The sequence below is a fragment of the Ciconia boyciana genome, chromosome 20 (assembly GCF_034638445.1).
Source record: "Ciconia boyciana chromosome 20, ASM3463844v1, whole genome shotgun sequence".
NCBI classification, from domain to species: Eukaryota; Metazoa; Chordata; class Aves; order Ciconiiformes; family Ciconiidae; genus Ciconia; species Ciconia boyciana.
Window position 1 is genome coordinate 388,568 of NC_132953.1, and position 27,754 is coordinate 416,321.

Sequence of the window (27,754 nt, forward strand, 5' to 3'; positions counted from 1 at the left end):
CCGGGATTTAGGGAGGAAGCGGGAAGGCTGGCCGGGGCCAGCATGGCGGGCGGCTGGGCGATGGCGCTGGGCCTGGGGCTCTGCCTCACCGCGCTGCGCCGGGGAGGTGAGCGCGGCCCCCGGGGGGGGGTGGGGGGGCAAAATACCCTTAACTCTGCCCCCACCCCCTCACCGGGGCTGAGACCGTGCCCGCTCGGTGCGCCCACCGGCCTCCATGTCACCCCACAGGCTGCCACCCCCCCAGCGCAGCCACGGCACCCCAAACCGCAGCTGGTAAGGACACCCCGTGGGGACGATGCGGGTGGGGGGACCCCAAAAAAGTCCTGTCCCCCCCCCCACCCATGATGTCCCCTCCCCACCGCAGCACTGCGGGACAATTTCCGCCTGCAGCCGGGCGATTTGGTGGCCGTGGCGGGGCAAGCGTTGGAGCTGGATTGCGTGCCACCCTCGGGGCACCCCGAACCCCGCGTCACCTGGAAGAAGGATGGGGTGACCTTGGACTTGACCGGTGACCGGTACGTGGTCACCAATGGGAAGTTGCGGGTGGCACCGGCGCGACGGAGCGACTCCGGGCTCTACGTCTGCGTGGCAGCCAACGCGGCGGGCGAGAGGGAGAGCCGGGGCGCCCATGTCTCCATCCTGGGTAAGCCGAGGGTCTCCCATGGGTGGTGGACATGTCACGCCTTGGTGCTACATCCTTGATGTCCTCTTGCAGAGAAGCCGACCATCGTGCGGCGCCCGAGCGATGCCGTGGCGGTGGCCGGCAGCACGGTGGAGCTGGGCTGCGGCGCCCAAGGTGACCCGGTGCCGCGGGTGCAGTGGCACAAGGAGCGTGGGGACCTGCCCTGGGGCAGGTAGGTGGTGGCAGGGTGGAGGTGTCCCATCCCCAGGGTGGGGCGGTGATGGGGCTGATGGAGAGCTGGTGACCCACAGGCACGAGGTGGACCGGGACCACACGTTGCGCCTCTACGCCGTGACGCCCGCCGACGCCGGCACCTACGTGTGTACGGCACAGAGCCAGCTGGGCACTGCTGCTGCCACCGCCCGCCTCCGCGTGGAGGGTCAGTGGTGGGACCTGCGTGGCCTCCACCGCCAGAGGCACCCAGGCCCATCTGGGGGTCCATGCAAGGGGAGCCATCTAACAGGGTCCATCTAATGGGGTTCATCCAAGGTGGTCATCCATGGAGGTCATCCAAGGGGAGTCTGTCCAAGGGGGGTCCAACCAAGGGAGGTCCATCCAAGGAGGTCATCACGGAGAATCTATCCAAGGGGATCCATCCAAGAGGGGTCCATCCAAGGGGAGTCAATCCAAGGGGAGTCCAACCAAGGGGGTCCATCCAAGGTGGTCATCCATGGAGGTCATCCAAGGGGAGTCTGTCCAAGGGGGGTCCAACCAAAGGAGGTCCATCCAAGGAGGTCATCACGGAGAATCTATCCAAGGGGGTCCATCCAAGAGGGGTCCATCCAAGGTGGTCACCCAAGGGGCATCTATCCAAGGGGGGTCCATCCCAGAGGGGTCCATCCAAGGAAGTCATCCAAGGGGAGTCCATCCATGGGGGTCCATCCAATAGCACCCATCCAAGGAGGTCTATCCAAGGGGGTCCATCAAAAAAGGGTCCATCCAGGTGAGTCATCTAAGGGGGTCCATTCAAGGAGCGCCCATCAAAGGGGGTACTTCCAAAGGGTGGTCCATCTCAGAAGGTCCATCTAAAGGCATCCATCCAACAGGATCCATCCAAGGGGTCCATCCAAGCATGTCCATGTAAGGGGATCCATCTAAGGGGCTGCATCCAGGCGGGGGTCCATCCAAGGGGATCCATTCAAGAGAGTCCATCTAAAGAGGATCCATCCAAGTGGGTTCCTCCACGGGGATCTATTTAAGGGGGTCTGTCCAAGGTGGGGGGTCCATTAAAGGGGGATCCAACAAGAGGCATTCATCCAAAGGGTTCATCTAAGAGGGATGCATCAATAGGGGTCTATCATGGGGTCCATCAAAGGAGGTCGATCCAAGACGGATCCATCAAAGGGTGTCTGTCCAAGGGGTCCATCCAAGACGTGTCCATCCAAGGGATCCATTTGAGTGTGTCCTTCCAAGGAGACATCAGGGTCTCCAGGCATGGGTGTCTGGGGTGGGTGCCTGGGCAGGTGTTGGAGGACCTTGCTCCTGCCTGGTGCTGCTGTTAGCCTTCCTCTGCCCCACAGGCCGGCAGGAGGCTGCGCCACGGGACCTGCTGGCCGTGAGGCTGCACCTGGACAACGGCACCGTGCTGCCTGCCGCTGCCATCCAGCTCCGCTGGCGGGTTGGTGTGATGCCGGGACGTCCCCACCAGAGGGGTGGGATGGGACATAGGGATGAGGCTGGAGCTCCATCCCCGTGTCCCATCTGTGTCCCGCCATGTCTCGTAACCCTTCCCATCCCCTCCAGATGCTGACGTCAGCACTGACGCCGGAGGGCTACATGGTGCTGTACCGCTGCCTCCTCCCTGCCAGCACCTCCTGGGTCCAACACGACGCAGGCAGGGAGCTCAGCGCCGTCATCCCCGCGCTCCGCAGGGGCTACAAGTACGAGTTCAAGGTCCGACCCTACGCCGGAGGGACCCAGGGCTTGGACAGCAACATCAGGCACCTCTGGATACCCGAGGAAGGTATGCTGGGCATGAGGTGCCCCCAGGGACACCCAGGTGAAGGGTGGGTGGGTCGGTTGGGGGTCCGAGGGGTCTCAGCACCCCTGTCCCGGCAGTACCAAGCGCGGCACCCCAGCACGTCACCGTGGGCCAGGCTGAGAAGGGGAACGGCACTGTGGTCGTGAGCTGGGAGCCACCTCCTCCTGAGGCCCACAATGGCATCATTCAGGGCTACAAGGTTTGGGGTGATGGGGTGGAGGGAGGCTGGGGGGGCTTCTGGCCAAGGAGGGTCCATCCAAGGGGTCTGTCTAAGGGGGATCCATCCAAGGAGGGAGCCTTTCAAAGGTGGGGGTCTATCCAAGGGGGGGGCCACCCAAGCAGTCCATCTAAAAGGGATACATAGAAGAGGTCCATGCGAGAGGGATCTCAACAAGGGAGTTCATCCAAAGGGGTCAACCAAGGTGGAGGTCCATCCCAGGAGATCCATCTAAGCGGGGAATCCATCCAAGGAGATCCACCCAAGGGGTCAGTCTAAGGAGGGGGGTTATCCAAGCGGGTCTAACCCAAGGGTGTCCATCCAAGGTGGTTCAACCTAGGGGATTCATCTAAGGGGGTCATCCAAGGGGCTCCGTCCAAGAGGGATCCATCAGTGGGGGTCTGTCAAGGGGACTCATCTAAGGGGGTCCATCCAAGGGGCGTTCATCCAAGGGGAGTTCATCCAAGGGGGTCCGTCCAAGAGGGATCCATCAGTGCGGGTCTGTCAAGCGGACTCATCTAAGGGGGACCATCCAAGCGGCGTTCATCCAAGGGGTGTTCATCCAAGGGGGTCCATCCAAGAGGGATCCATCAGTGGGGGTCCATCAAGGGGACTCATCTAAGGGGGACCATCCAAGGGCGTTCATCCAAGGGGTGTTCATCCAAGGGGGTCCGTCCAAGAGGGATCCATCAGTGGGGGTCTGTCAAGGGGACTCATCTAAGGGGGACCATCCAAGGGGCGTTCATCCAAGGGGTGTTCATCCAAGGGGGTCCGTCCAAGAGGGATCCATCAGTGGGGGTCCGTCAAGGGGACTCATCTAAGGGGGTCCATCCTCTTGGTGCATACCAGGTCTGGTCAATGGGCGAGGGCTGGCAGCGCCCAACCAACAGGACAGTGGATGGAGGCACCCACCGCCTGGAAACCCTCCTCCCGAGCCCTGGGGCCGAATTCTGCGTCCAGGTGGCAGCTTTCAACAGCGCGGGGCTGGGGGTCCCCAGCAATGCCACCTGCGGTATCCTGGGTAGGGGACGAGGAGCAAGGTGGGGTGCAGGTGGAGGTCAAGGTGGTGGCACAGGGGTGACGCCGATGGGACCCTTGCAGGGCTGACGGCGGGGAGCAATGGGGTGGTGCGGGTGCTGCGGCAGCCCGCCGTCATCGCGGCCGCCGGCTCGCTGCTCTGGTTAGCCTTGCTCGCCCTCCTCCTTCTCCTCTGCCAGCGCCGCGCCAGCCAGGACGCTGCGGCTCGCCGCAGGTGAGCAGCGGTGGGGTGGGAGATAGGGGGGGTCCCCAGTGTGGTGGGGACGAGACACCCTGATGGCACCCCTTGCCCTGCAGGCTGGTGGCCAGTGACTCGCCGTGGCTCAGTGGCCCCTGGAAACCCAGCTGTGCCCCCCGAAACCTCAGCAGCAGCAGCAGCCTCAGTAGCCGGCTCCTGGGCAGTGATGGCAGAGACCCCCACCCCTCCAGTGAGCCCCACGGGGGTTGGGACCCCCACCCAGAGCCATGGGACCCCCACCCCTCCAGTGAGCCCCAGGGCTGGGACCCCCACCCAGAGCCATGGGACCCCCACCTAGTGCCATGGAACTCCCCCTCAGGGTGCTCTGGGACCCCCACCTGGTGCAATGGGACCCCCACCCACTCCCCTGGGACCCCACCCAGTTCTATGGGACCCCTCACCTGCTGCCAAAGGACCCCCACCCAGTGCCTGGGGTACCCCCAGGGTGCTACGGGACCAGCAAAGGGTGCCTGATACCCCCACCCTATGCCTGGGACCCCCCGGTGTCATGGGACCTCCACCCAGGTGCCCCCCATTGCCACGGGACCCTCTCTGCAGGCAGCAGGGACCTGGGGACAGACAGAGCCAAGGACGGAGGGGACAAGGGACACCCAGCTCAGCACCCATGGGTGCCCTGACCACTCTCGCCCCTCCAGCCCTGTCCTTGGAGCCACCGAGCCTCGGCCCACCCACGCCCCCCAACCACAGCAGCCTCCACGGGGGGCACCCACCGCCCCTTGGGGACACCGGGTGCTGTGGCGGGGGGCACCCTGGGGTGCGCACCTCGCCCAGCACCCCAAACCCGGCACCCTGGGAGCGCATCCACAAGAGAGGTGGGTATGGGGGACACGTGGGGGGACGCAGGGGACACCGGGGAGGTAGCTCATGGCCCTGTGTCCCCCCACCCCGTGCAGAGCTGCACCAAGTGCACAGCACCCCAGTGCTCACGGGTGGCCCCGGCCACGTCCCCGTCACTGGGAGTGGAGGTGAGTGGGGTGCGGATTTTGGGCTGGCAGCCGGGTGGCCTCAGCGAAGGGGACATGACGGTGACACCACCACCGCTGTGCTGGCTGGAGGGGACCCACGGCGGCTGCCGGTCTTCAGCTCCCCAAAACCACGGCGGGGCAGCGCCTCACTGGCCTCCGGTGTCACCGGGTCACCGGTGACACCCCCGAGGCCACCCAACCCCTGGCACCCACCGGTGACCCGGTAAGTCTGGGTGTCCCCGCCCTGGGGACGCCGATGGGTGCCCTGCACCCCAACCTCGTGCTGCAAAACCAACTGTGTCCCTTGCACCTGCAGGTCCCTGGCCACTGCGTGCCCCAGGGACACGTCCCCGGTCACCAGGTGCCCCAAGGACATGTCCCCGGTCACTGGGATCCCCAGGGATGCGTCACCGGTCACCAGGTGCCCCAATGACGTGTCCTTGGTCACTGGGATCCCCAGGGACACGTCTCCAGCCACCCGGCGCCCAAGGGACACATCCCTGGTCACTGAGAGCCCCAGGGATGTGTCACCGGTCACCAGGCACCCCAGGGACATGTCCCTGGTCACTGAGCACCCCAAGGACATGTCCCCGGTCACCAGGCGCCCCAAGGACCCATCACCATCCACCAGGCACCAGAGGGACACCATCTTGGCCACCAGGCATCCTGAGGACACATCCCTGGTCACCAGGTGCTCCAGGGACACGTCCCCAGTCACCAGGCACCCCGAGGAGATGTCCCCGGTCCCTGGTCACTGCAGGGACAGGTTCCTGGGCAGCAGGTACCCCAAGGACATGTCCCCAGCCACCAGACACCCCGGGGACCCATCACTGGTGACCAAATGTCAGAGGGACATGTCACCAGCCACCAGGCACCCCAAGGACATGTCCCCAGCCAGTGGGCACCCAAGGGACACGTCCCCAGTCACTAAGCTCCCCAAGGAGAAGTCCCCAGCCACTGGGCACCGCAGGGACACATTCCTGGCCACCAGGTACCCCAACATGTCCCTGGTCACCAACTGCCCCAGGGACCCATCACCAGTGACCAGGCACCCAAGGGACACCTTTTCGGCCACCAGATACCCAAAGGACATGTCATCGGCCACCAGGTACCCAAAGGACAGGTCCCTGGACACCAGGCACCCCAGGGACATGTCCCCCATTGCTAGGCACCCTGAGGAGATGTCCCCAGTCACCGGTCACTGCAAGGACACGTTCTTGGTCACCAGGTACCCCAAGGACATGTCCCTGGCTGCCAGGTGCCCCAGGGACCCATCACCGGCACCCAGGGGACATGTTCTTGATCACCAGGTACCCTGAGGATATGTCACCAGCCTCCAGGCATCCAAGGGACACATCTCCGGCCACCGGGCACCCAAAGGACACATGCCCAGTCAGCAGGCACCCTGAAGAGATGCCCCCAGTCACTGGTCAGCGGAGGGACATGTTCTTGGGCAACAGGTATGCCAAGGACATGTCCCTCGTCACCAAGTACCCCAAGGACATGTTCCTAGCCACCAGGCACCTCGGAGACCCATTACTGGTGACCAGGCACCCAAGGGACATGTTCCTGGCCACCAGGTACCCCAAGGACATGTCCCCAGCCACCAGGCACCCAAGGGACAGGTCCCCAGTCACCGGGCGCCTCTCACCGGCATTCAGCGATGGGGTCCTCACACCGCAGCAGGTGGCCGAGGACCTGGAGATGGGCCAGGACACCACCTGCCCCAGGTACGCCCCGTCCTCCTGGGACACCCCCATGGTGGCAGCATCCCCCGGTGCCAGTGGCGTCCCTGCCATGTCCCCCGCAGCCCCCTGGCACCAACCACACCACGGTCCTTCTCGCCGCCACACACCTATGGCTACATCTACGGGCCACCAGCCTCCGAGCTGGGTGAGGAGGAGGAGGAGGAAGAGGAGGAAGAGGAGGATGAGCGGCCAGCAACAAGGGGTTCACCAGGGGGGTCGCTGCTGAACGGCTGGGGGTCCGTCTCGGAGGACAACTTTGCCAGCGCCCGCTGCAGTTTGGTGAGCTCCTGCGATGGCTCCTTCCTCCTGGATGCCAGCTTCGCCCGGGCGCTGGCCGTGGCTGTCGATGGCCTCTGCTTCAGCCTTGAGGACACCGATGGGGGCTACGGGGGTGAGCGAAACGTCCCCGGACACCCCATTTGACCCCATGCATCATCACCTCCCCAGGGGAGGTGGCCCCATCATGACACCATGGTGATGCCACCATCTCCTGCCTTCTCCCCAGCAGGTCCCTCACCACCATCATGGCCCTTGGAGGGAGTCTTCTCGCCCGGGGTCCCCATCCCCACCTGGGACTGGGGGACAGCGCTGGGGGTCCCGCGGAGACCTGGGATGGAGGCGGCCGCAGGCATCCCACAGCATGGTGAGCGGCGCCCTGATGCCAGGGTGATGGGCACCAGGGGCATTGTGCGGTGCTGGAAAATGTCCCCTTTTCTTTCCAGGTGGCCACGGGACGGGGAGTGGCAGCCCCTGGGCCAGGGCGGGTGGCGAGCTAGGGACAGGAGCATGGCGGTCCCCAGGGTGTAGGACGCGGCAAGGCCAGAGTCCCCTCGGCTCGGCTAAAATCCAGCTTTATTAAGTGGTTCCCCAAAAAGGGGCTCTTTGCTAGCAAATGCCACCCACAAAGGGCGGGTGGCACCAAGGTGGGTGGGTGTCCCTCTTTCTCCAGCATCCTTGTCCTCCCCAAGTGTCCTCATCCTTCTCCAGTGTCCCCATCCCTCCTCAGTGTCCCCATCCCTCTCCAAATTCCTCATCCCTCCGCAAATTCCTCATCCCTCCCCGGCATCCTCATCCTCCCCAAGTGCCCTCATCCTCCCCAAGTGTCCCCATCCCATCCAAGTGTCCCCATCCCTCCCCACTCTCCTCCTCCTTCCCCAGTGGCCTTGTCCCCCAACCATCCTCGTCCAGCCCAAGCACTGTTGTCCATCTCAAGTGTCCTTGTCCTTCCCCAGGGTCATTGTCCCTCCGACCGTCCTCATCCCCATTGACCGTTCTCGTTCCTTCTGACTGTCCTTGTCCTTCCTGACTGTCTGCATCCTTCCTCAGCATCCTTGCCCCACCTCGACCATCTTTGGCCCTCCCAAGTGTCCTCATCCCTCCCAAGCCACCTTGTCCTTCCTGAATGTCCTTGTGCCCCCTCCGAGTGTCCTCATCCCTCCTAACCATCCTCATCCCCAAGGCCTTTATCCCTCCTGAGCATCCTCATCCTTCCCCAACTGTCCTCACCCCCCGCCAGGTCTCCTCATCCCTCCCACCATCCTCATCCCCCTGCAACCATCCTCCTCGTCCCTCCCTGCTGTCCTTGTCCCTCCCAAACGACCTCGTCTTTCCCAGGTGTCCTCTTCCCCCCAGTGATCTTCAGCCCTTGGGCATCCTCGTCCTTCCCCAGTGTCCTCATCCCCCCAGGCGTCCTTGTCCTCCAAAATTCCTTGTCCCTCCCCAGCACCTTCATCCCTCCGCAGTGTCCTTGTCCTTGTCCCTCCCATGTATGCTCATCCCCCCAATTGTCCTCATCCCTCCCAGCCATCCTCGTCCCTCCCCAGCGCCCTCGTCCCTCTCAAATGTCCTTGTCGCCCCCCAGCGCCCTCGTCCCTCCCAAATGTCCTTGTCCCCAGGGTCCTCGCCCCACCTGAGCATCCTCCTCATCCCTCCCCAGCGCCCTCGTCCCTCCCCAGCGTCCTCGTCCCTAGTGACTCTTCTTGGCCTCCCCAAGCATCCTCATCCTTCCTCAAGTATCCTCGTCCCTCCCAACTGTCCTTGTCCCCAGGGTCCTCATCCCTCCCTGAGCATCCTCCTTGTCCCTCCCCAGGGTCCTCGTCCCTAGTGACTGTCCTCGGCCTCCCCAAGCATCCTCATTCCTCCTGAGTGTCCTCGTCCCTCCCAACTGTCCTTGTCCCCAGGGTCCTCATCCCTCCCTGAGCATCCTTGTCCCTCCCCAGCGTCTTCATCCCTAGTGACTGTCCTCGGCCTCCCCAAGCATCCTCATCCTTCTTCAAGCATCCTCATCCCTCCCGATTGTCCTTGTCCCCAGGGTCCTCATCCCTCCCTGAGCATCCTTCTTGTCCCCCTCCCTGAGCATCCTTGTCCCTCCCGAGCACCCTTGTCCCTCCCAAGCGTCCTTGTCCATCCTGACTGCCCTTGTGTCCCCCCCCCCGAGCATCGTCGTCCCCCGCTCGCCCTGCTGCCCACCGCCGCTGGCTCTGTGCAACCCTGTTTACGTGGTGCCACTCAGAAATTAAAGAGCATCCCCCAGTCCCCCCCACGTCCCCTTCCCCGTGTCCCCAACCCTGCCACCGGCTCGCCCTCCGCTTCATCGCTTCTCCTGCGACGGGCAGGGAAATGGGGGACCCGGGCGGCGGCGATGGCCGGTCCCTTCACCGCGGTCCCCTGGCGTCCGGCTGCGCCCCGAGCCATGGCCACGGGACCCGGTGGAGCCGCGGGACGAGACGCTGCCCGTCGTGGAGCAGCTGCCGGACACCTGACCGCGGGGCAGGCAGGAGGGTTTGCCGTAGGGGATGACCTCGTCTGCGAGGGAGGGGACAAGGTTGGGGTTCGGCGGTGACACCCCCCCAATCTCTTTGGCACATGGTCAGCGGCTCCAGCTTACCACCACGGGGTGGGCGATGGGTGACCTTGCGCTCGGCCCCACTCGGCTCCCGCTCCGGCGAGGGGCCGGGCGTCTCACCCGGCGGTGGCAGCGGCGGCGGCGGCAGGTCTGCGGCGGAGAGGGAGGAGAGGGCTGAGCCCCCCCTAGACCCCCCACTGGACCCCCCCATTTTTCCCCCCCCACTCACCTCCTGGCTGCTTTTCTTGGCGGTAGCGGCTGCATTTGGGCTTCGGACGCCTTTTCGGGGTCTCCCCGCGGGTTTTCCCTGGGGGTGATGGCGGTGTCAGCCCCCCCCCCAGCCGGCGAGCCCCCCACCCACCCAAAATGGCCCCCAAGGGCTCACCTGTGCCGGGAGGGCGGCGGGCTCGGGGCGGGTGGCCCTCGCCGGCATCCGGAGTCGGAGGGGGGCTGGGTGCGCGCAGGGGGGTGCTGGCACCGTGGGGGGGTCTCCTGGCAAAAAGGGGGTGCGGGGTGAAGCTGGGGTGGGGGGAGCGGGGTGGGGGGCTTGGTGGCCTCCGCGGTGCTGGCACGACCCCCCCAGTGCCGTGCTGTGGCGGAGGAGGGGGAAGCCGTGTGGTGGTGGCACAGCTGGATGGCAATGGCACGGGTGGGCTGCAGCATCACAGCTGGAGGGCGGTGCCACAGCTGGATGGCAGCTGGGCGAGTGCAGTGGCACAGCGGGGTGGCAGGGCCACAGCTGGATCACAGCTGCACGGCAGGGTTGCGATGGCACGGCTGGCTCACAACGGCACAGCTGGACGACAACTGCTGAGCTGGATCGCAATCGCACATCTGGATCGCAACCGCACAGCTGGATCGCAACCACACAGCTGGATCGCAACCACACAGCTGGATCGAAGCACATCTGGGTCGCAACGGCACAGCTGGCCCCTGATGCCACATCTGCGTCGCAGCGGCATGCTAGGGTTGCGATGGCACAGCTGGATTGCGATGGCACCTCTGGATCGTGGCAGAGCCGGGCCACGACAGCACAGCTGGATGGCGATGTCCCAGCCAGCTGGTGACGGCGCAGACGTTTCGTGATGGCACAGCTGGATTGTCACGCCACAGCCAGCCCACGGCAACACGGATGGATCATGACGTCATGGCCAGAGCGCAAGCGGACAGCAGGGATGGATGGTGACAACATGGATGGATCACAAAGGGACATCTGGACCATGGTGGGACATCCAGAGGCCAATGGGACATCTGGACCCTGATGGCGTGGCCGGACCACAATGGCACGGCAGGGCCAGATCATGACAACGTGACTGGATTGCAGTGGGACATCTGGACCCTGATGGGACCTCCAGACCCCAATGGGACCTCCAGACCCCAATGGCATGGCTGGGCCATGATGGCACAGCAGGGCTGGATCATGACAACATGGCTGGATTGTGATGGGACATCTGGACCATGGTGGGACATCCGGAGCCCAATGGGACATCCAGACCCCAATGGCATGGCCTGGCCATGATGGCACAGCAGGGCTGGATCAGGACAACACAGCTGGATGGTGATGGGACGTCCAGACCCCAGTGGGACATCTGGACCCCAGTGGGACATCCGGACTCCAGTGGCATGGCCGGACCACGATGGCACAGCAGGGCCAGATGGTGACAACATGGCTGGATTGCGATGGGACATCCGGACCATGGTGGGACATCCAGACCCTGATGGGACCTCCAGACCCCAATGGGACCTCCAGACCCCAATGGCATGGCCGGATCATGATGGCACAGCAGGGCTGGATCATGACAACATGGCTGGATTGTGATGGGACATCTGGACCATGGTGGGACATCTGGAGCCCAGTGGGACATCCGGACCCCTGTGAGACATCTGGACCCCAATGACACAGTCAGACCATGATGGCATGGCAAGGTCAGATCATGACAACATGGCTGGATTGTGATGGGACACCCGGACCATGGTGGGACATCCAGATCCCAATGGGACATCCGGACCATGATGGGACATCCAGACCGCGATGGCACAGCTGGACCAAGGGAGGTCCATCTCCTACCGGGGCAGGCGGGGGCTATCGAAGTCACGGAGGCGAGGGATGTCCTCAGTGGCACGGGGCGATGGCGTCAGCGTGGCAGTGGACCGGCAGCCGGAGGAGGCGGCGGGTGAGGATGCGGCGGTGGCACAGGGGACATCCTCACTGGGGTACCACTCCTCTGTCCCCAACCTGAGAGGTGGGGGCCACAGGGTGGGTGCTGGGGCCAGCATGCCCCGGCCCCCCAGCCACCCACACTCACCCGCTGGCTGCTTCTTCCTCTTCATCCTCCTCCTCCTCCTCCTCCTCCTGGGTGCACCGGCTGAGCTCGCTGGCTGAGGGCGGCGGGGGCAGCAGCTCCGTCCAGCTCACCACCGGCGGTTTCACCGCTTGCCCCAGCTTCTTCCCTTTGGCCCCTGCGGTGAGGAAGGATGCCGGGGGGGGGCTGCGGGGCAGGGACCGCGCCACCGGCACCCATGTTTCCCCCCACCCGTCCCACCGCCCTACCGTGCTCAGCCCGGCCGCGTGGCACCTGGGGGGCAGGGGCATCCATCGGCTGGGGACCCCCACCGGGATAGGGGGTCCCATGCTGCGAGAAGGGACGGGGGAAGGTGCGGAGCTCCTCACCGCCTGCCTCGATAGTGCTGTAAACCGGCCCCTCGCCGGACCCTCCCCCAAATTGCTCCGTCTGGGCGATGTAACGGGTGATACCGGCGTCTGCGGAGGGCGGCCGGCACTGTCAGGGCTGACCAAGACCCCCTCAACCCAAGCCACCCATCCCCATGACGACCCCTCACCATTGTAGTATCTCTCGGTGGTCCCCAAGCAACTGGCGGCACCGGCTGCGCCACCGCCGCCGCGCCACGCGTCCGCCAGCCACGGATAACCACCGCCGGTGGCTGCCCTGCAAGGAGACGGGGTGAAGGGATGCCGGCGGTCAGCGCTGGGGGTCCCGGGGAGGGGGAGGGATACCGGGGGGTTACCTGGGGCTGCCGCGCACCGGAGCCGGGAAGGCGACTGCGGAAAGAGGTGGGGGTGAGGGCGGCGAGGGGCCACGCCGGGACCCCGCGGCACCTATAGGCTTACCGGTGGGCATATAGGCGAAGGATGCTGTAAAGAGAGAGGCGGTGGGTGGTTGGTGGGGTGATGGGTGCCGGGGTGGGGGGGGGTCCCAGGGGTAGCACCCCCCGTACCGGCGAAGTGGCTCAACTCTTTCTTCCTCCGGCGGCGGCCGTAAAGCCAAGCGGCGAGAGCGGCGAGGATGACCCAGCAAGCGCCGCCAACGCCGGCGATGAAGGCCGGCTGCCTGGCCACCTCGGCCAAACGCTCGGCCACGCTGCTCCCGCCCGCCGGCCCTGCATCCTGCTCCGCCGGGGGGGCTGCAAGCGACATGGGGAAAGGGGGGGACACACCGGCAGGGGTGCCGAGAAGCCGTCCCCAGCACTGGGGTGACCCCTGTCACCCCCCCACCCACGGGTGCGCGGCAGTGACGAGGGACTCACCGATGCGGATGGGGACGGGGGCGCTGCGGGCGCCCACCCCGGCACCGGTGGCGGCAGCAACTTCGGCGTGGTAAGGGACGCCAGGGACCAGTCCCCGCAGCACCGTCGCCAGCACTGTCCCCTCCACGCTCTGGTTGATGTGGAAGCGGCTCTCGTTGCCCAAGCACCAGATCTGGGGGCGGGGGAACATGTTGCCCAAGCACCAGATCATGGGACACCCATGGGGACACCATGACACGCTGTCGTGGGGGACAGAGGGGACCTGCCACGTCCCCGCTGCCACCCGCCCTTACCCGGTAATCACGGATGACGCCGTTCTGCTCAGCCGGCGGCGGTGGCTGCCACGAGATGCGGACGCTAGTGCCGTTACCGGCCACGCTGACGGCTCGCGGCGGGCCGCTGGGGGCTACCATGGGGACATGTGGGGTGTCACCTCCAGGGTGTCCCTGGGGACCCCCGCCGTCCCTCCAACCCCGCACTCACCCGCCTCGGGGGTGCGCAGGGCTCGCACGGTGCTGTCGGGGCCGTGGAGGTGATGGAAGTAGGGGCGGACCTTGACCTCGTAGTCCTGGCCCCGGCGCAACTCGGTGAGCAGGGCCCCCCGCTCCCCCGGTGCCTGCACCACCCGCGCCTCCTCCCAGCGCCCACCGCGCCGCCGGTACAGCACCCGGTAACCCTGAAGGAAGGGCGCTTGGCGCTCCACCTGGGGACCCAAGGGAAGGGTGGGATGGAGGGGGATGCTTGGCACCGGGAGCCCGGAACCGGCAGCGCGGCGCGGCACTCACGGTCCAGGAGAGGCGGACGGCGCCTGGTGGCACCACCACGGGTTCCTGTAGGTGCACGGCCACTTGTGCCAGCTCCCGCTGCACCTGCTCGGGGTCCAGCCCTTGCTGCGTGGGGCTGGCGTCTGCTGGAAGCATGAGAGGGTGGTGGGTCCATGGGCACCTCCATCGGCATCACTGGGCGGGGATGCACCCAAGGGTGGTGGGTGCATTGCCACCTCCACTGGTGTCACCAAGTGGGGATGCACCCAAGGGTGGTGGGACCATGGGAACCTCCATTGGCATCATTGGGCAGGGATAAACCCAAAAGTTTTGGGTGCACGGACACCTCCAGCAGCATCGCTAAGCAGGGACGCACCCAAGGGTGGTGGGTACGTGGACACCTCCATTGGTGTCACCAACTGGGGATGCATCGAAGGGTGGTGGGTCCATGGGCACCTCCATCAGCATCACTGGGCAGGGATGCACCCGAGGGTGGTGGGTCCTTGGGCGATTCCACTGGTGTCACCAAGTGGGGATGCACCCAAGGGTGGTGGGTCCATGGGCACCTCTATTGGTGTCACTAACTGGGGATGCACCCAAGGGTGGTGGGTGCATGGACACCTCCACTGGTGTCACCAAGCAGGGATGCACCCAAGGGTGGTGGGTCCATGGGAACCTCCATTGGTGTCACCAACTGGGGATGCACGCAAGGGTGGTGGGTCCATGGAGACCTCTGCCGATGTCACCGCCAGGTCTCACCTTGGGTGCGCACGGGCTCCGAGACGCCGCTGGGGTCGCTGAGCCCGTAGGCGTTGACCGCCCGCACCAAGAAGAGGTAGACGGTGTCGGGGACGAGGCCGCTCACCGTGTGGGTCTCACCCTCCACGTTGGTCGCCACCGTCTGCCATGGGCCACCCGCCGCCTGGCTGCTGGGGGACAGGGGTGACGGGGTGGCACTGGGCCACCCCGTCTCCCCTGCACCCAGAGAGGACGCTTGTGTGATACCTGAAAGCCTCCACGATGTAGGAGGTGACATCGGTGTCACTGCCGTCTTCATTCCCTTTCCAGCTCAGGGTGACACTGCTTTTGGTGACGTTGGTGACCACGGGGGTGGAGGGTGGCCTGGGGAGGACGCCGGGCTCGGGGGACGGCAGGGAGAGGCTGAATCCTTCATCTGTGGGGAGATGTGTGGAGGTCTGGGGTGGCTTTGCCCCCAGTGCCACAGCGTCCCTGGCGCGGTGACGTCCCCGTGACCCACCTTGCACCTCCAAGGAGCCGCCCCAGCGTGCCTCACCTGCCGAGCTGGTGGCCACGCACTCGTAGTGCCCGGAGTCCGTCACCTGCGGGGGGAAGAGCTCCTGCCCCATCACCCTGAGCACCCGTCACCTCGGCACCCGCCACCCTGAACACCCACCACCCGGAGCACCCATCCCCTTTGCACCCATTCCCTGAGCACCCATCACCCTGAGCACCCACCCCCTGAGCACCCACCATCCTGAGCACCCACCACCCGGAGCACCCATCCCCTTTGCACCCATTCCCTGAGCACCCATCACCCTGAGCACCCATTGCCCTGAGCACCCATCCCCTTTGCACCCACCACCCGGAGCACCCACCACCCTGAGCACCCATCACCCTGAGCACCCATCCCCTTTGCACCCATCCCCTGAGCACCCATCACCCTGAGCACCCACCCCCTGAGCACCCACCCCCTGAGCACCATCCTGAGCACCCATCGCCCTGAGCACCCATCCCCTTTGCACCCATCACCCTGAGCACCCACCACCCGGAGCACCCACCCCCTGAGCACCCACCCCCTGAGCACCATCCTGAGCACCCATCGCCCTGAGCACCCATCACCCTGAGCACCCATCACCCTGAGCACCCACCATCCTGAGCACCCATCCCCTTTGCACCCATCCTGAGCACCCATCACCCCTGAGCACCCATCACCTGAGCACCCATCACCCGGAGCACCCACCATCCTGAGCACCCATCCCCTGAGCACCCATCACCCTGAGCACCCATTGCCCTGAGCACCCATCACCCGGAGCACCCATCACCCGGAGCACCCATCACCCGGAGCACCCATCCCATTTGCACCCACCACCCTGAGCACCCATCACCCTGAGCACCCATCCACTTTGCACCCATCCCCTGAGCACCCATCACCCTGAGCACCCATTGCCCTGAGCACCCATCCCCTTTGCACCCACCACCCTGAGCACCCACCACCCTGAGCACCCACCCCCTGAGCACCCACCCCCTGAGCACCATCCTGAGCACCCATCGCCCTGAGCACCCATCACCCTGAGCACCCATCACCCTGAGCACCCACCATCCTGAGCACCCATCCCCTTTGCACCCATCCCCTGAGCACCCATCACCCTGAGCACCCATTGCCCTGAGCACCCATCCCCTGAGCACCCACCACCCTGAGCACCCACCATCCTGAGCACCCATCACCCTGAGCACCCACCATCCTGAGCACCCATCCCCTTTGCACCCATCCCCTGAGCACCCATCACCCTGAGCACCCATTGCCCTGAGCACCCATCCCCTGAGCACCCACCACCCTGAGCACCCACCATCCTGAGCACCCACCACCCTGAGCACCATCCTGAGCACCCATCACCCTGAGCACCCATCCCCTTTGCACCCACCACCCTGAGCACCCACCACCCTGAGCACCCATCACCCAGAGCACCCATCACCCGGAGCACCCACCATCCTGAGCACCCATCCCCTGAGCACCCATCACCCTGACCACCCATCCCCTTTGCACCCACCCCCTGAGCACCCACCATCCTGAGCACCCATCCCCTGAGCACCCATCACCCTGAGCACCCATCGCCCTGAGCACCCATCCCCTTTGCACCCACCCCCTGAGCACCCACCCCCTGAGCACCCACCATCCTGAGCACCCACCACTTGTTGCGCCTACCACCCTGAGCACCCATTGCCCTTTGCACCCACCACCCTGAGCACCCACCATCCCTTGCACCCACCACCCCCTCACCACCCCCTGGAGCCCCTCCCATCCCTGCAGTGCTGCCCCATGGGTGGCCCCCGAGGTGGGTGCCCCCGAGGTGGGTGCCCTGAGCCCCCGCGCCGGGCCGGCTCACCCGGAGGCCGGTGATCTGCAGGGTGCCGTTCTCCAGCAGGCTGGCACGGGGCTGGGCACCCACCAGGGCGCTCCCGTCCTTCAGCCACCCCACGCTGGCCGGGGGGTCACCGCCCCACACCCAGCACGGCAACCGCGCCGTGGCCCCCACCGGCAGCACCGTCCGGTTAGCGGGACCCCGGCGGATCACCGGCGGTCGGTGCTGAGCCGGCACTACGGTGAAGAGATGGGGAAAAACCGGGCATTCCTCGGGTTTGGTGCCACTCGTGCACCAAAAGCACCCGTTCTCTGCCGGCGCGGGACTCACCCTCTTCCACCTCCAGCCGCGCCTTGGCCAGGACGCTGCCGGCCACGCTGATGGCCTGGCACAGGTAATAGCCGGCGTCGGCGGGCTGCACGTCGGCGATGGTGATGGCACCGCCGGGGCTCACCGAAAAGCGGCCGGTGGGGTGCGGGGGCTGGCCGGGGACCAGCAGGGTCTGGGGGGGAAGGGAGGGGTGCAGAGGGCTGCTGAGTGGGGGAGGACGGTGGAGGGGATGGGATGGGACGGAGACAGGATGGGGACAGGGATGGGGATGGGATGAGATGGGATGGGGAAGGTGATAGGAATGGGGACAGGATGGGGACAGGAATGGGGATGGGGACAGGATGGGACAGGAAAGGGGACAAGGATGGGGACAGGGATGGGGATGGGATGGGCTGGGGATGGGGACAGGGACAGGGATGGGATGGGGACAGAGATGGGGACAGGGACAGGGAGGGGACAGGGATGGGGACAGAGATGGGGACAGGGACAGGGAGGGGACAGGGATGGGATGGGGACAGAGATGGGGACAGGGACAGGGAGGGCACAGGGATGGGATGGGGACAGAGATGGGGACAGGGACAGGGAGGGGACAGGGATGGGGACAGGGACAGGGATAGTGACAGGGATGGGCACAGGGATGGGGATGGGATGGGCTGGGGATGGGGACAGGGACAGGAACAGGGATGGGCACAGGGACGGGGACGGGGACAGGGACAGGAACATGGATGGGGACAGGGACAGGGATAGTGACAGGGATGGGGACGGGGACAGGGACGGGGACAGGGATGGGGGGACAGGGACGGGCACCCACCTGGCTACCCTCCTTCTGCCAAAACACGGCGGGCGGCGGGTTGCCCCTGCTCTGGCACTGGAAGGTGACGCTCTGCCCGGGGGTGACGCTCTGGTCGCGGGGCCCGGTGACGAGCTGGGGGGGCACTGCCGCGGCGCGGGGAGAGAAAAGGGCTCGCCCGGCCGCTTTGCCAGCACCCTTGGGTGCTCCTCGGGGACCCCCCCTTACCGTGCACGGTGAGGGTGCCCGACGCCTCCGACCTGCCCACGCTGTTGTCGGCCACGCAGGTGTAGGTGCCCTCGTCCTCGGGCCGCAGCCGGCTGATCCGCAGGGTGTTGTCGGGCAGCACCTCCCACCTGGGGGGACCCCGCCAGGCCACCGACCGGCAGGGGGCTGGGTGCCAGGAGGGTGCTGGGGGGGTGGGATGGGGTGGGGTGGGGTGGGGTGGGATGGGATGGGGATGGGGATGGGATGGGGTGGGGTGGGGTGGGGTGGGATGGGGTGGTTTGGGGTGGGGTGGGGGGTGGGGTGGGGTGGGATGGGATGGGATGGGATGGGATGGGGATGGGATGGGGTGGGGTGGGATGGGATGGGGATGGGATGGGATGGGATGGGATGGGGTGGGGATGGGGATGGGATGGGGTGGGGTGGGATGAGATGGGATGGGATGGGATGGGATGGGATGGGATGGGATGGGATGGGATGGGGTGGTTTGGGGTGGGGTGGGATGGGGTGGGATGGGATGGGATGGGGATGGGGATGGGATGGGGTGGGGTGGGGTGGGGTGGGATGGGGATGGGATGGGGTGGTTTGGGGTGGGGTGGGGTGGGATGGGGTGGTTTGGGGTGGGGTGGGATGGGATGGGATGGGATGGGGATGGGGATGGGATGGGGTGGTTTGGGGTGGGGTGGGGTGGGATGGGGTGGTTTGGGGTGGGGTGGGATGGGATGGGATGGGATGGGGATGGGATGGGGTGGGGTGGGATGGGATGGGGATGGGATGGGATGGGATGGGGTGGGGATGGGGATGGGATGGGGTGGGGTGGGATGGGGTGGGATGGGATGGGATGGGATGGGGTGGTTTGGGGTGGGGTGGGATGGGGTGGGATGGGATGGGATGGGGATGGGGATGGGATGGGGTGGGGTGGGGTGGGGTGGGATGGGGATGGGATGGGGTGGTTTGGGGTGGGGTGGGGTGGGATGGGGTGGTTTGGGGTGGGGTGGGATGGGATGGGATGGGATGGGGATGGGATGGAGATGGGGTGGTTTGGGGTGGGGTGGGGTGGGATGGGATGGGGATGGGGTGGGATGGGATGGGATGGGATGGGATGGGGATGGGATGGGGTGGGGGTGGGGTGGGGTGGGGTGGGATGGGGATGGGATGGGGTGGTGTGGGATGGGATGGGATGGGGATGGGGAGGGGATGGGGATGGGATGGGGTGGGGTGGGGTGGGGTGGGATGGGATGGGAATGGGGAGGGGATGGGGATGGGATGGGATGGGGATGGGGTGGGGTGGAGTGGGATGGGGATGGGATGGGGTGGGGTGGGATGGGATGGGATGGGATGGGGATGGGGATGGGATGCGATGGGGTGGGATGGGATGGGGTGGGGTGGGGTGGGGTGGGGATGGGATGGGGTGGGGTGGGATGGGGTGGGATGGGATGGGATGGGATGGGATGGGGATGGCATGGGGTGGGGTGGGGTGGGGTGGGATGGGGATGGGATGGGGTGGTTTGGGGTGGGATGGGGTGGGATGGGATGGGATGGGATGGGATGGGATGGGATGGGGTGGGTGGGATGGGGTGGGGTGGGATGGGATGGGATGGGGATGGGATGGGATGGGGTGGGGTGGGATGGGATGGGATGGGAATGGGATGGGGTGGGGTGGGGTGGGATGGGGTGGTTTGGGGTGGGGTGGGATGGGATGGGATGGGATGGGGTGGTTTGGGGTGGGGTGGGGTGGGATGGGATGGGGTGTGGTGGGATGGGGATGTGGGATGCAGTGGGGACGCGGGATGCGACGGCGGCGCGGGCTGCAGCGAGGCTGCCAGATTCTCCGAGCGCCCCGGGCCGGCTCGCGGCGACGCCCCCCGGCCGTGCCGCAGACACCGCCCCGGCCCCGGCCCCGGCCCCGGCCCCGGCCCGCACCGCGCCAGCCCCCTCGCCCGCCGCTTACCGTCCCGCCGGCATCTCGCCCTCCTCCTTGCGCCAGCGAGCGGCCGGCCGCGGGTCCCCCACCGCCTCGCAGGGAAACTCCGCCGTCCCCTCCAGCAGCACCGCCTGGTTGCCGGGCCTCTTGCCGAAGGCCGGGCGCTCTGCGGGGGCGGCCGTCAGCCCCGCCGGGAGGGCGCCCGCCCCCCCCCCGCCCCAGACACGACGTTCCCCGTCCCCACGCACCGAAGACCACCAGCTCGGCCGGGTCGCTGTCCCTCTCCCCCACCACGTTGGTGGCCACGCAGACGTAGACGCCGGCATCGCTCTTGCGGGCGCTGGCCACCATCAGCTTCCCACCGCGGATCTGCGGGGCAGCCCAGCTCAGCCGGGGCGGGGGCTGAGCCCAGCCCCGGTTTGGGGACACCCCCCCGTATCCCTCACCGTCAGGCGCTCGTCCTTGTCGCTGAGCCGGGCGCCGTTCTTCTTCCAGGAGACGCTGGGCTCGGGGTGGCCGCGGGGGGGGACGCACTCCAGGACGGCCGGCTCGCCCACCGCCACCGCCGCGTCCCCGGGGGGCTGCCGGAAATCGTCCCGCAGCACTGGGGCACGACACGGGCCCCGCCTCAGTGGCCCCGTCCCTGCCCCCCCCGCCGGGCCGGGCCCCGCGCTCCCGCTCACTGGCCTCGGGTACTCGCACTTATTTTCACTTATTTTCAACCATTTTCTGTTTTCCACTTGCTATTTTCAGCTATTTGCACTTATTTTCACTTATTTTCACTTATTTTCACTTATTTTTACTTATTTCCACTTGCTATTTTCAGTTATTTGCACTTATTTTCACTTATTTTCACTTATTTTCACTTATTTTTACTTATTTCCACTTGCTATTTTCACTTATTTTCACTTATTTTCACTTATTTTCACTTATTTTTACTTATTTCCACTTGTCATTTTCAGTTATTTGCACTCATTTTCACTTATTTTCAGTTATTTTCACTTATTTTTACTTATTTTCACTTATTTTTACTTATTTCCACTTGTTATTTTCAGTTATTTGCACTTATTTTCACTTATTTTCAACTATTTTCTTTTTTCCACTTGCTATTTTCAGTTATTTGCACTTATTTTTACTTATTTCCACTTGTTATTTTCACTTATTTTCACTTATTTTTACTTATTTCCACTTGTTATTTTCACTTATTTTCACTTATTTCCACTTGTTATTTTCAGTTATTTGCACTTATTTTCACTTATTTTCAGTTATTTGCACTTATTTTTACTTATTTTCATTTATTTTCAACTATTTTCTTTTTTCCACTTGTTATTTTCACTTATTTTCACTTATTTCCACTTGTTATTTTCACTTATTTTCACTTATTTTCAGTTATTTTCACTTATTTTCACTTATTTTCAGTTATTTGCACTTATTTTTACTTATTTCCACTTGTTATTTTCACTTATTTTCACTTATTTTTACTTATTTCCACTTGTTATTTTCAGTTATTTGCACTTATTTTCACTTATTTGCACTTATTTGCACTTGTCATTTCAGTTATTTGCACTTATTTTCACTTATTTTCAACTATTTTCTTTTTTCCACTTGTTATTTTCAGTTATTTGTACTTATTTTCAGTTATTTTCACTTATTTTCACTTATTTTCAGTTATTTCCACTTATTTTCACTTATTTTCAGTTATTTGCACTTATTTTTACTTATTTTCATTTATTTTCAACTATTTTCTTTTTTCCACTTGTTATTTTTACTTATTTTCACTTATTTTCAGTTATTTTCACTTATTTTCAGTTATTTTCACTTGTTTTCAGTTATTTTCACTTGTTTTTACTCATTTGCATTTATTTTCACTTATTGTCACTTATTTTCAGTTATTTTCACTTGTTTTCAGTTATTTTCACTTATTTTAATTTATTTTCACTTCTTTTCATTTATTTTCAATGATTTTCCTTTTTTTCCACTTATTTTTTTCAATTATTTTCAGTTATTTCAATTATTTTCTTTTCCCCACTCATTATTTTCAATTATTTTCACTTATTTTCATTTATTTTTAGCTGTTTTCACTTACTTTAATTTCTTTTCACTTTGTTTCTTTTCATTTATTTCCAATGATTTTCACTTATTTTCAATTATTTTAACTTATTTCCACCTATTTTAACTTATTTCCATTTATTTTCACTTATTTTCATTTCTTCTCACTTACTTTCACTTCTTGTCATTTCTTTTCACTTACTCTCATTTATTTCCACTTCTTTTCACTTCTTTTCATGGATTCTTGTTTATTTTCACTTAACCTCATTTGTTTTTACTTTGAGATATTTTCACTTATTCTCATTTATTTCCCATTATTTGCAGTTATTTCCAGTTATTTCCAATTATTTTTCCTTCTTTTAATTTATTTGAACTTATTTCCAATTATTTCAACTTATTTTCAGTTATTTTCATTTCTTCCCACTTCCTTTCACTTCTTTCTTTTCACTTCTTTTCGTGGATTCTTGTTTATTTCTACTTACTCTCACTTATTTTCACTTAATTTCTCTTATTTTAACTTATTCTCATTTCTTTTCACTTAAATTCTCCTATTTTCCCTTCTTCTCCTTTGTTTCCACTCCTTCGCATTTCTTTGCACTTCTTTTCCCTCGTTCCCCATTCTTTTCCCTCCTTTCCCCGGATTCTCATTCCTTTTTACGTATTCTCGTTTCTTGTCCCTTATTCTCACTCTTTTCCAGTTATTTGCGTTTCTCGGCATTTCTTGGCGCCGCTTGCCTTTCATTCCCAGTTATTCCCCCTTCTCCGCGCTTCTTCCCGGTTCCTTTCCACCCCTTCTCCATGCTTCTCCCTTCTCCCCACTCCTCTCCACCCAGCAGCCCCCGGCCGGGGGGGGCTGCACCCCCTCGCCCCCACTCCGCCAGCCCCCCCAAATCCCCGGCCCCCCAAGCCCAGGGACTCACCGGCCACCTCCAGGGAGGCGTTCCTGCTGGTGGCCTCCCCCAGGTAATTCCTGGCCACGCAGACGTAGACCCCCTCGTCGGGCTTCCCCCGCCGGCCGTGGAGGATGCGGAGGAAGAAGAGGGACCCCCCCGGCAGCAGGGTGCGGTGGGAGCGGGGGTCCTCGCGGTCCGTCTCCACCCGCTCCCCGTCTTTGTACCACTCCACCGCCGGGGACGGGCGGCCTTCGGCCTTGCAGCTCAGGGTGGCCGGTTCCCCCTTGGAGACCAGGAGATCCGTGGGGTGCTCCACGATGCGGGGCGCCGTGTCCGCCGGCTGAGGGTGCGACTCTGCGTAAAAAATAACAGGGGGGGTGGTCGCCACCGCCCCCCCCCGCCCAGGGGGCTGAGCGTCCTCCATCGGCTTGCAGGGCGCCTGCCTGGCACCATCACCTGCTTCGCTTGGTGACCGGGAGGTGAGATGAAGTGTGGCCAGGTCTCAGCCCGGTGTGTTCTCCCCCCAGGAGGTGAGATGAAGTGCGCCCAGGTCTCAGCCCCATGTATTCTCCCCCCAGGAGGTGAGATGAAGTGTGCCCAGGTCTCAGCCCGGTGTATTCTCCCCCCAGGAGGTGAGATGAAGTGCGCCCAGGTCTCAGCCCCATGTATTCTCCCCCCAGGAGGTGAGATGAAGTGCGCCCAGGTCTCAGCACAGTGTATTCTCCCCCCAGGAGGTGAGATGAAGTGTGCCCAGGTCTCAGCCCGGTGTATTCTCCCCCCAGGAGGTGAGATGAAGTGTGCCCAGGTCTCAGCCCCATGTATTCTCCCCCCAGGAGGTGAGATGAAGTGTGGCCAGGTCTCAGCCCGGTGTATTCTCGCCCCAGGAGGTGAGACGAAGTGGGGCCAGGTCTCAGCCCCATGTATTCTCACCCCCAGGAGGTGAGACGAAGTGTGGCCAGGTCTCAGCCTGGTGTAACCCCCATCCACCCAGGAGGTGAGAGGACCAAGAGGTGAGATGAAGTGTGGCCAGGTCTCAGCCCAGTGTAACCCCGATCTGCCCAGGAGGTGAGAGGACCACAAGGTGAGATGAAGTGTGGCCAGGTCTCGGCCCAGTGTATTCTCCCCACCAGGAGGTGAGATGAAGTGCGCCCAGGTCTCAGCCCGGTGCATCCCCCGCCCCCCCTCCTCTCCAGTCCAGGGTGGGTGCTGGTGGGGTGGGAGCAGGACTGGGAGGGTGTTGGACCTCGGACACACCAGGGGACAAGGACATGGGGACAAAGCAGCTCCGCTCCCAGTAACGCCCCTTTTCTGCCCAGTTTCCAACTGGGCATCCCTGAGGAAACGGGTTTGGGGCTAAATTCCCTCAAAAAGGGGGATTTTTTCCCTCAGCTGCAAGCGATGGTTTTCTGCAGCAGAGCTGGGAACTCCAGGTTGCAGAAAACGCTTAATTTTAAGTTAAAAAACCCCCATATTGGGTCTGTGGGGCTGTTCCAGGAAAATCCCCACCCTAGGGCATGGGAATTAATGAGCGCTCGTTAATGCTGGGCTCATTAATGCTCATTAATGCAGGGGTCTGAGTGGGGATGGCAGGGCCCACCCGCGTCCCCAGTGCCACCCACGGCTGGCACCGCACCTGGGGCTGCGGTCACCGAGCGTCACCGCTGTCACCGAGTCCGGCTGCGCGCACACACGCGTGTGCACCCATGCAGGGGCGTGCACGCACGCATTTGGAGACACACGCGCGGGTGCAGGCACGCGTGTGTCCCTTCGTGCGAGGGCCTGCACGCATGCATGCACTCATGGACACGCACGCACACACGCGTGCGTTCATGCAGGGGTGTGCATGCACGCAGCTGCACACGCACGCACACGCACGCACACGCGTGCACGCAGCCCCACGCATCGACGCGCCCGCTCGCCACGCGCGTGTCCCCGCGTTCGCACGCGTGCACGCGCGCTCCTGCCCCGGCTCCCAAGCATCAGGGGGTGCGCGGGGAGGGGGGGCTGAGATTTGGGGCACCCTGGGCGGGTGGGATGGGTTGCCATGGGGACGGGATGCGGCTGCCATGGGGACGGGGAGGGATGCTGCGGGGTACCGGGTACCCCGTGGGGTGGCGAGGGCGTGGGGTGGGCACAGCGGGGGCTGAGGGGGCCGCAGCTGGGCCCAGTGGCTAATTGGGACGAGCCAGCTGTGCCGGGGCAGGGGGTCCCGCAGGGGTTTGGGGGACCCCCCCTCTCCGGTCAGCCCCCCAGAGCCAAACGGAGGGGGAAGTTCAGGCTAAAAAAGAGGGGAAAAGCTCAAAAAGGGCTTAAAATGCAGGTGGACACCCCCTCCCTCACCCCCCCGGGACGGCCCAGCTCGGGGTCACAGGGCTGGTTTGGGGACACGGGGATGGTTTGGGGACACGGGGCTGGTTTGGGGACACGGGGTCGGTTTGGGGACACGGGGATGGTTTGGGGACACAAGGTTGGTTTGGGGACACGGGGCTGGTTTGGGGACACGGGGTCGGTTTGGGGACACAGGGCTGGTTTGGGGACACGGGGTCGGTTTGGGGACACAGGGCTGGTTTGGGGACACGGGGTGTCTCCCAGCTCAGGGTCTAGGGGTTGGTCTGGGGACACAGGGACAGTTTGGAGACACCGGGGTCCCTCATGGCTCAGGGACACGGGGATGGTTTGGGGACACAGGGATGGTTTGGGGACATGGGGTCTCTCCCGGCTCAGGGTCTGGGGCTTGGTTTGGGGACACCGGGGCTGGTTTGGGGACAATGGGTCGGTTCCAGTTCGGGGTCTGGGAATCGGCTTGGGGACACAGGGCTGGTTTGGGGACATGGGGTCTCTCCCGGCTCAGAGTCAGGGGGTCAGTGTGGGGACACAGGGACCATCTGGGGACAGGGGCTGGTCCTGGTTTGGAGTCTGGGGATTGGTGTGGGGACAGTTTGGGGACACCGGGTCGCTCTCTGTTTGGGGACATGGGGTTGATGCAGGGATACAGGGACAGTTTGGGGACACGGGGTCGCTCCCGGTTTGGGGTCTGGGGATTGATGTAGGGACACGGGGACAGTTTGGGGACACCAGCTCAGTCCCAGTTCATGGTCTGGGGGTCGGTGTAGGGACACGGGGCTGGTTTGGGAACAGGGGGTTTGCTCCCGGTTTGGGATTTGGGGACATGGGGCTGGTTTGGGGACACGGGGTCAGTCCCGGTTTGGGGTCCAGGGGCCACTTTGGGGACACAGGGTCACTCCCGATTTGGGGACACCGGGCTGGTCCCAGTTTGGGGTCACGGGGACTATCTGGGGACAGGGCATTGCTCCCGGTTCACGGACCGGCGACACGGAGCCGGTCCTACAGTGGGGACACGGGGCTGATTTGGGGACACGGGCTCGCTCCCAGACTGGGGACACGGGGCAGGTCCCAGAGTGGGGACACGGGGACGATCTGGGGACGCGGGGACGGTGCCGGGGGGGTCCCGCCTGGGGGGCTGTTTCCAGCATCACCGCTGGACCAGAACCGGGGATCCCGGGGACCCCGGGCCAGCAAGACAGGGGGACAGCGGGACAAGGGGACAGCGGGACAAGGGGACAGCAGGACCCGGGGCCACGTACCGTTACCGGGGAGGTGGAGGGCGGCGATGGTGCGGTTGATGCCGAGGAAGAGCTGGGAGGAGTTGGAGCCTTCGGCCCCCAGCGAGTCGGCGAACAGGTTCATCTGCAGCAGCGTCTTCAGCAGGTACCGCAGCATCCCGGCCGCTCGGCTCGGCTCGGCTCGGCTCGGCTCGGCTCGGCTCGGCTCAGCACGGTCCGACCCGGCTCGGCTCGGCTCGGCTCGGCTCGGCTCGGCTCGGCTCGGCTCAGCACGGTCCGACCCGGCTCGGCTCGGCTCGGCTCGGCTCGGCTCAGCACGGTCCGACCCGGCTCGGCTCGGCTCGGCTCGGCTCGGCTCGGCTTGGCTCGGCTCGGCTAAGCTCGGCTCGGCTCGGCTTGGCTCGGCTTGGCTCGGCTCGGCTAGGGTCGGCTTGGCTCGGCTCGGCTCGGCTCGGCTCGGCTAGGCTCGGCTCGGCTCGGCTCGGCTCGGCTCAGCACGGTCCGACCCGGCTGGGCTCGGCTCTGCTGAGCCGGGCTCTGCACGACCCGGCTGGGCTCAGCACGGTCCGACCCAGGGCGGCTGAGCTCGGCTCAGCCCAGCACGGCTCAGCTGGGCTCGGCTCAGCCCCCGGCACCGCCCCCCGGGGGGGGGGGTGGGGAGGGATGGGGGTGTCCCTGCCCCCCCCACCCCCCTTTTGGGAAGGGGGATGGGAGGGGGAAGGGAGGGTTTGCATATGGGGGGCTCCATGGGAGGGGCGGAGGGGGATTGGGGTGACCTTTGGGGGGGGGCAGAGGAAAGGGGGGGTGTTTGGG

At 63.3% G+C, this 27,754-nt stretch overlaps 2 protein-coding genes across 2 annotated transcripts; one reads left to right on the plus strand and one right to left on the minus strand.

Moving 5' to 3' along the window:
• The first annotated feature begins 42 nt into the window (after positions 1-42).
• On the plus strand, positions 43-7,749 carry ROBO4 (roundabout guidance receptor 4). Its single transcript, XM_072884841.1, has 19 exons — positions 43-106; positions 229-273; positions 365-643; positions 716-854; positions 934-1,061; positions 2,185-2,300; positions 2,426-2,645; positions 2,741-2,862; positions 3,730-3,901; positions 3,982-4,132; positions 4,216-4,346; positions 4,813-4,989; positions 5,071-5,365; positions 5,459-6,370; positions 6,453-6,617; positions 6,768-6,872; positions 6,953-7,281; positions 7,399-7,533; positions 7,613-7,749. Exons 1-19 carry the CDS (start codon positions 43-45, stop codon positions 7,747-7,749), a joined length of 3,822 nt encoding a protein of 1,273 aa, XP_072740942.1.
• Positions 7,750-9,480: 1,731 nt separating this feature from the next.
• Positions 9,481-27,098, minus strand: ROBO3 (roundabout guidance receptor 3). Its single transcript, XM_072884842.1, has 26 exons — positions 26,963-27,098; positions 23,385-23,711; positions 20,862-21,019; positions 20,664-20,784; positions 20,443-20,581; positions 18,495-18,622; positions 18,288-18,412; positions 17,477-17,648; positions 17,171-17,382; positions 15,304-15,385; positions 15,051-15,219; positions 14,805-14,971; positions 14,067-14,191; positions 13,765-13,984; positions 13,575-13,687; positions 13,282-13,453; positions 12,973-13,158; positions 12,763-12,889; positions 12,577-12,683; positions 12,344-12,496; positions 12,042-12,186; positions 11,804-11,971; positions 10,121-10,227; positions 9,965-10,042; positions 9,778-9,885; positions 9,481-9,695 (listed from the first exon to the last, which is right to left on the minus strand). The coding sequence occupies exons 1-26, from the start codon at positions 27,096-27,098 to the stop codon at positions 9,481-9,483; spliced, it is 3,960 nt and encodes a 1,319-aa protein (XP_072740943.1).
• Positions 27,099-27,754: the final 656 nt, after the last annotated feature.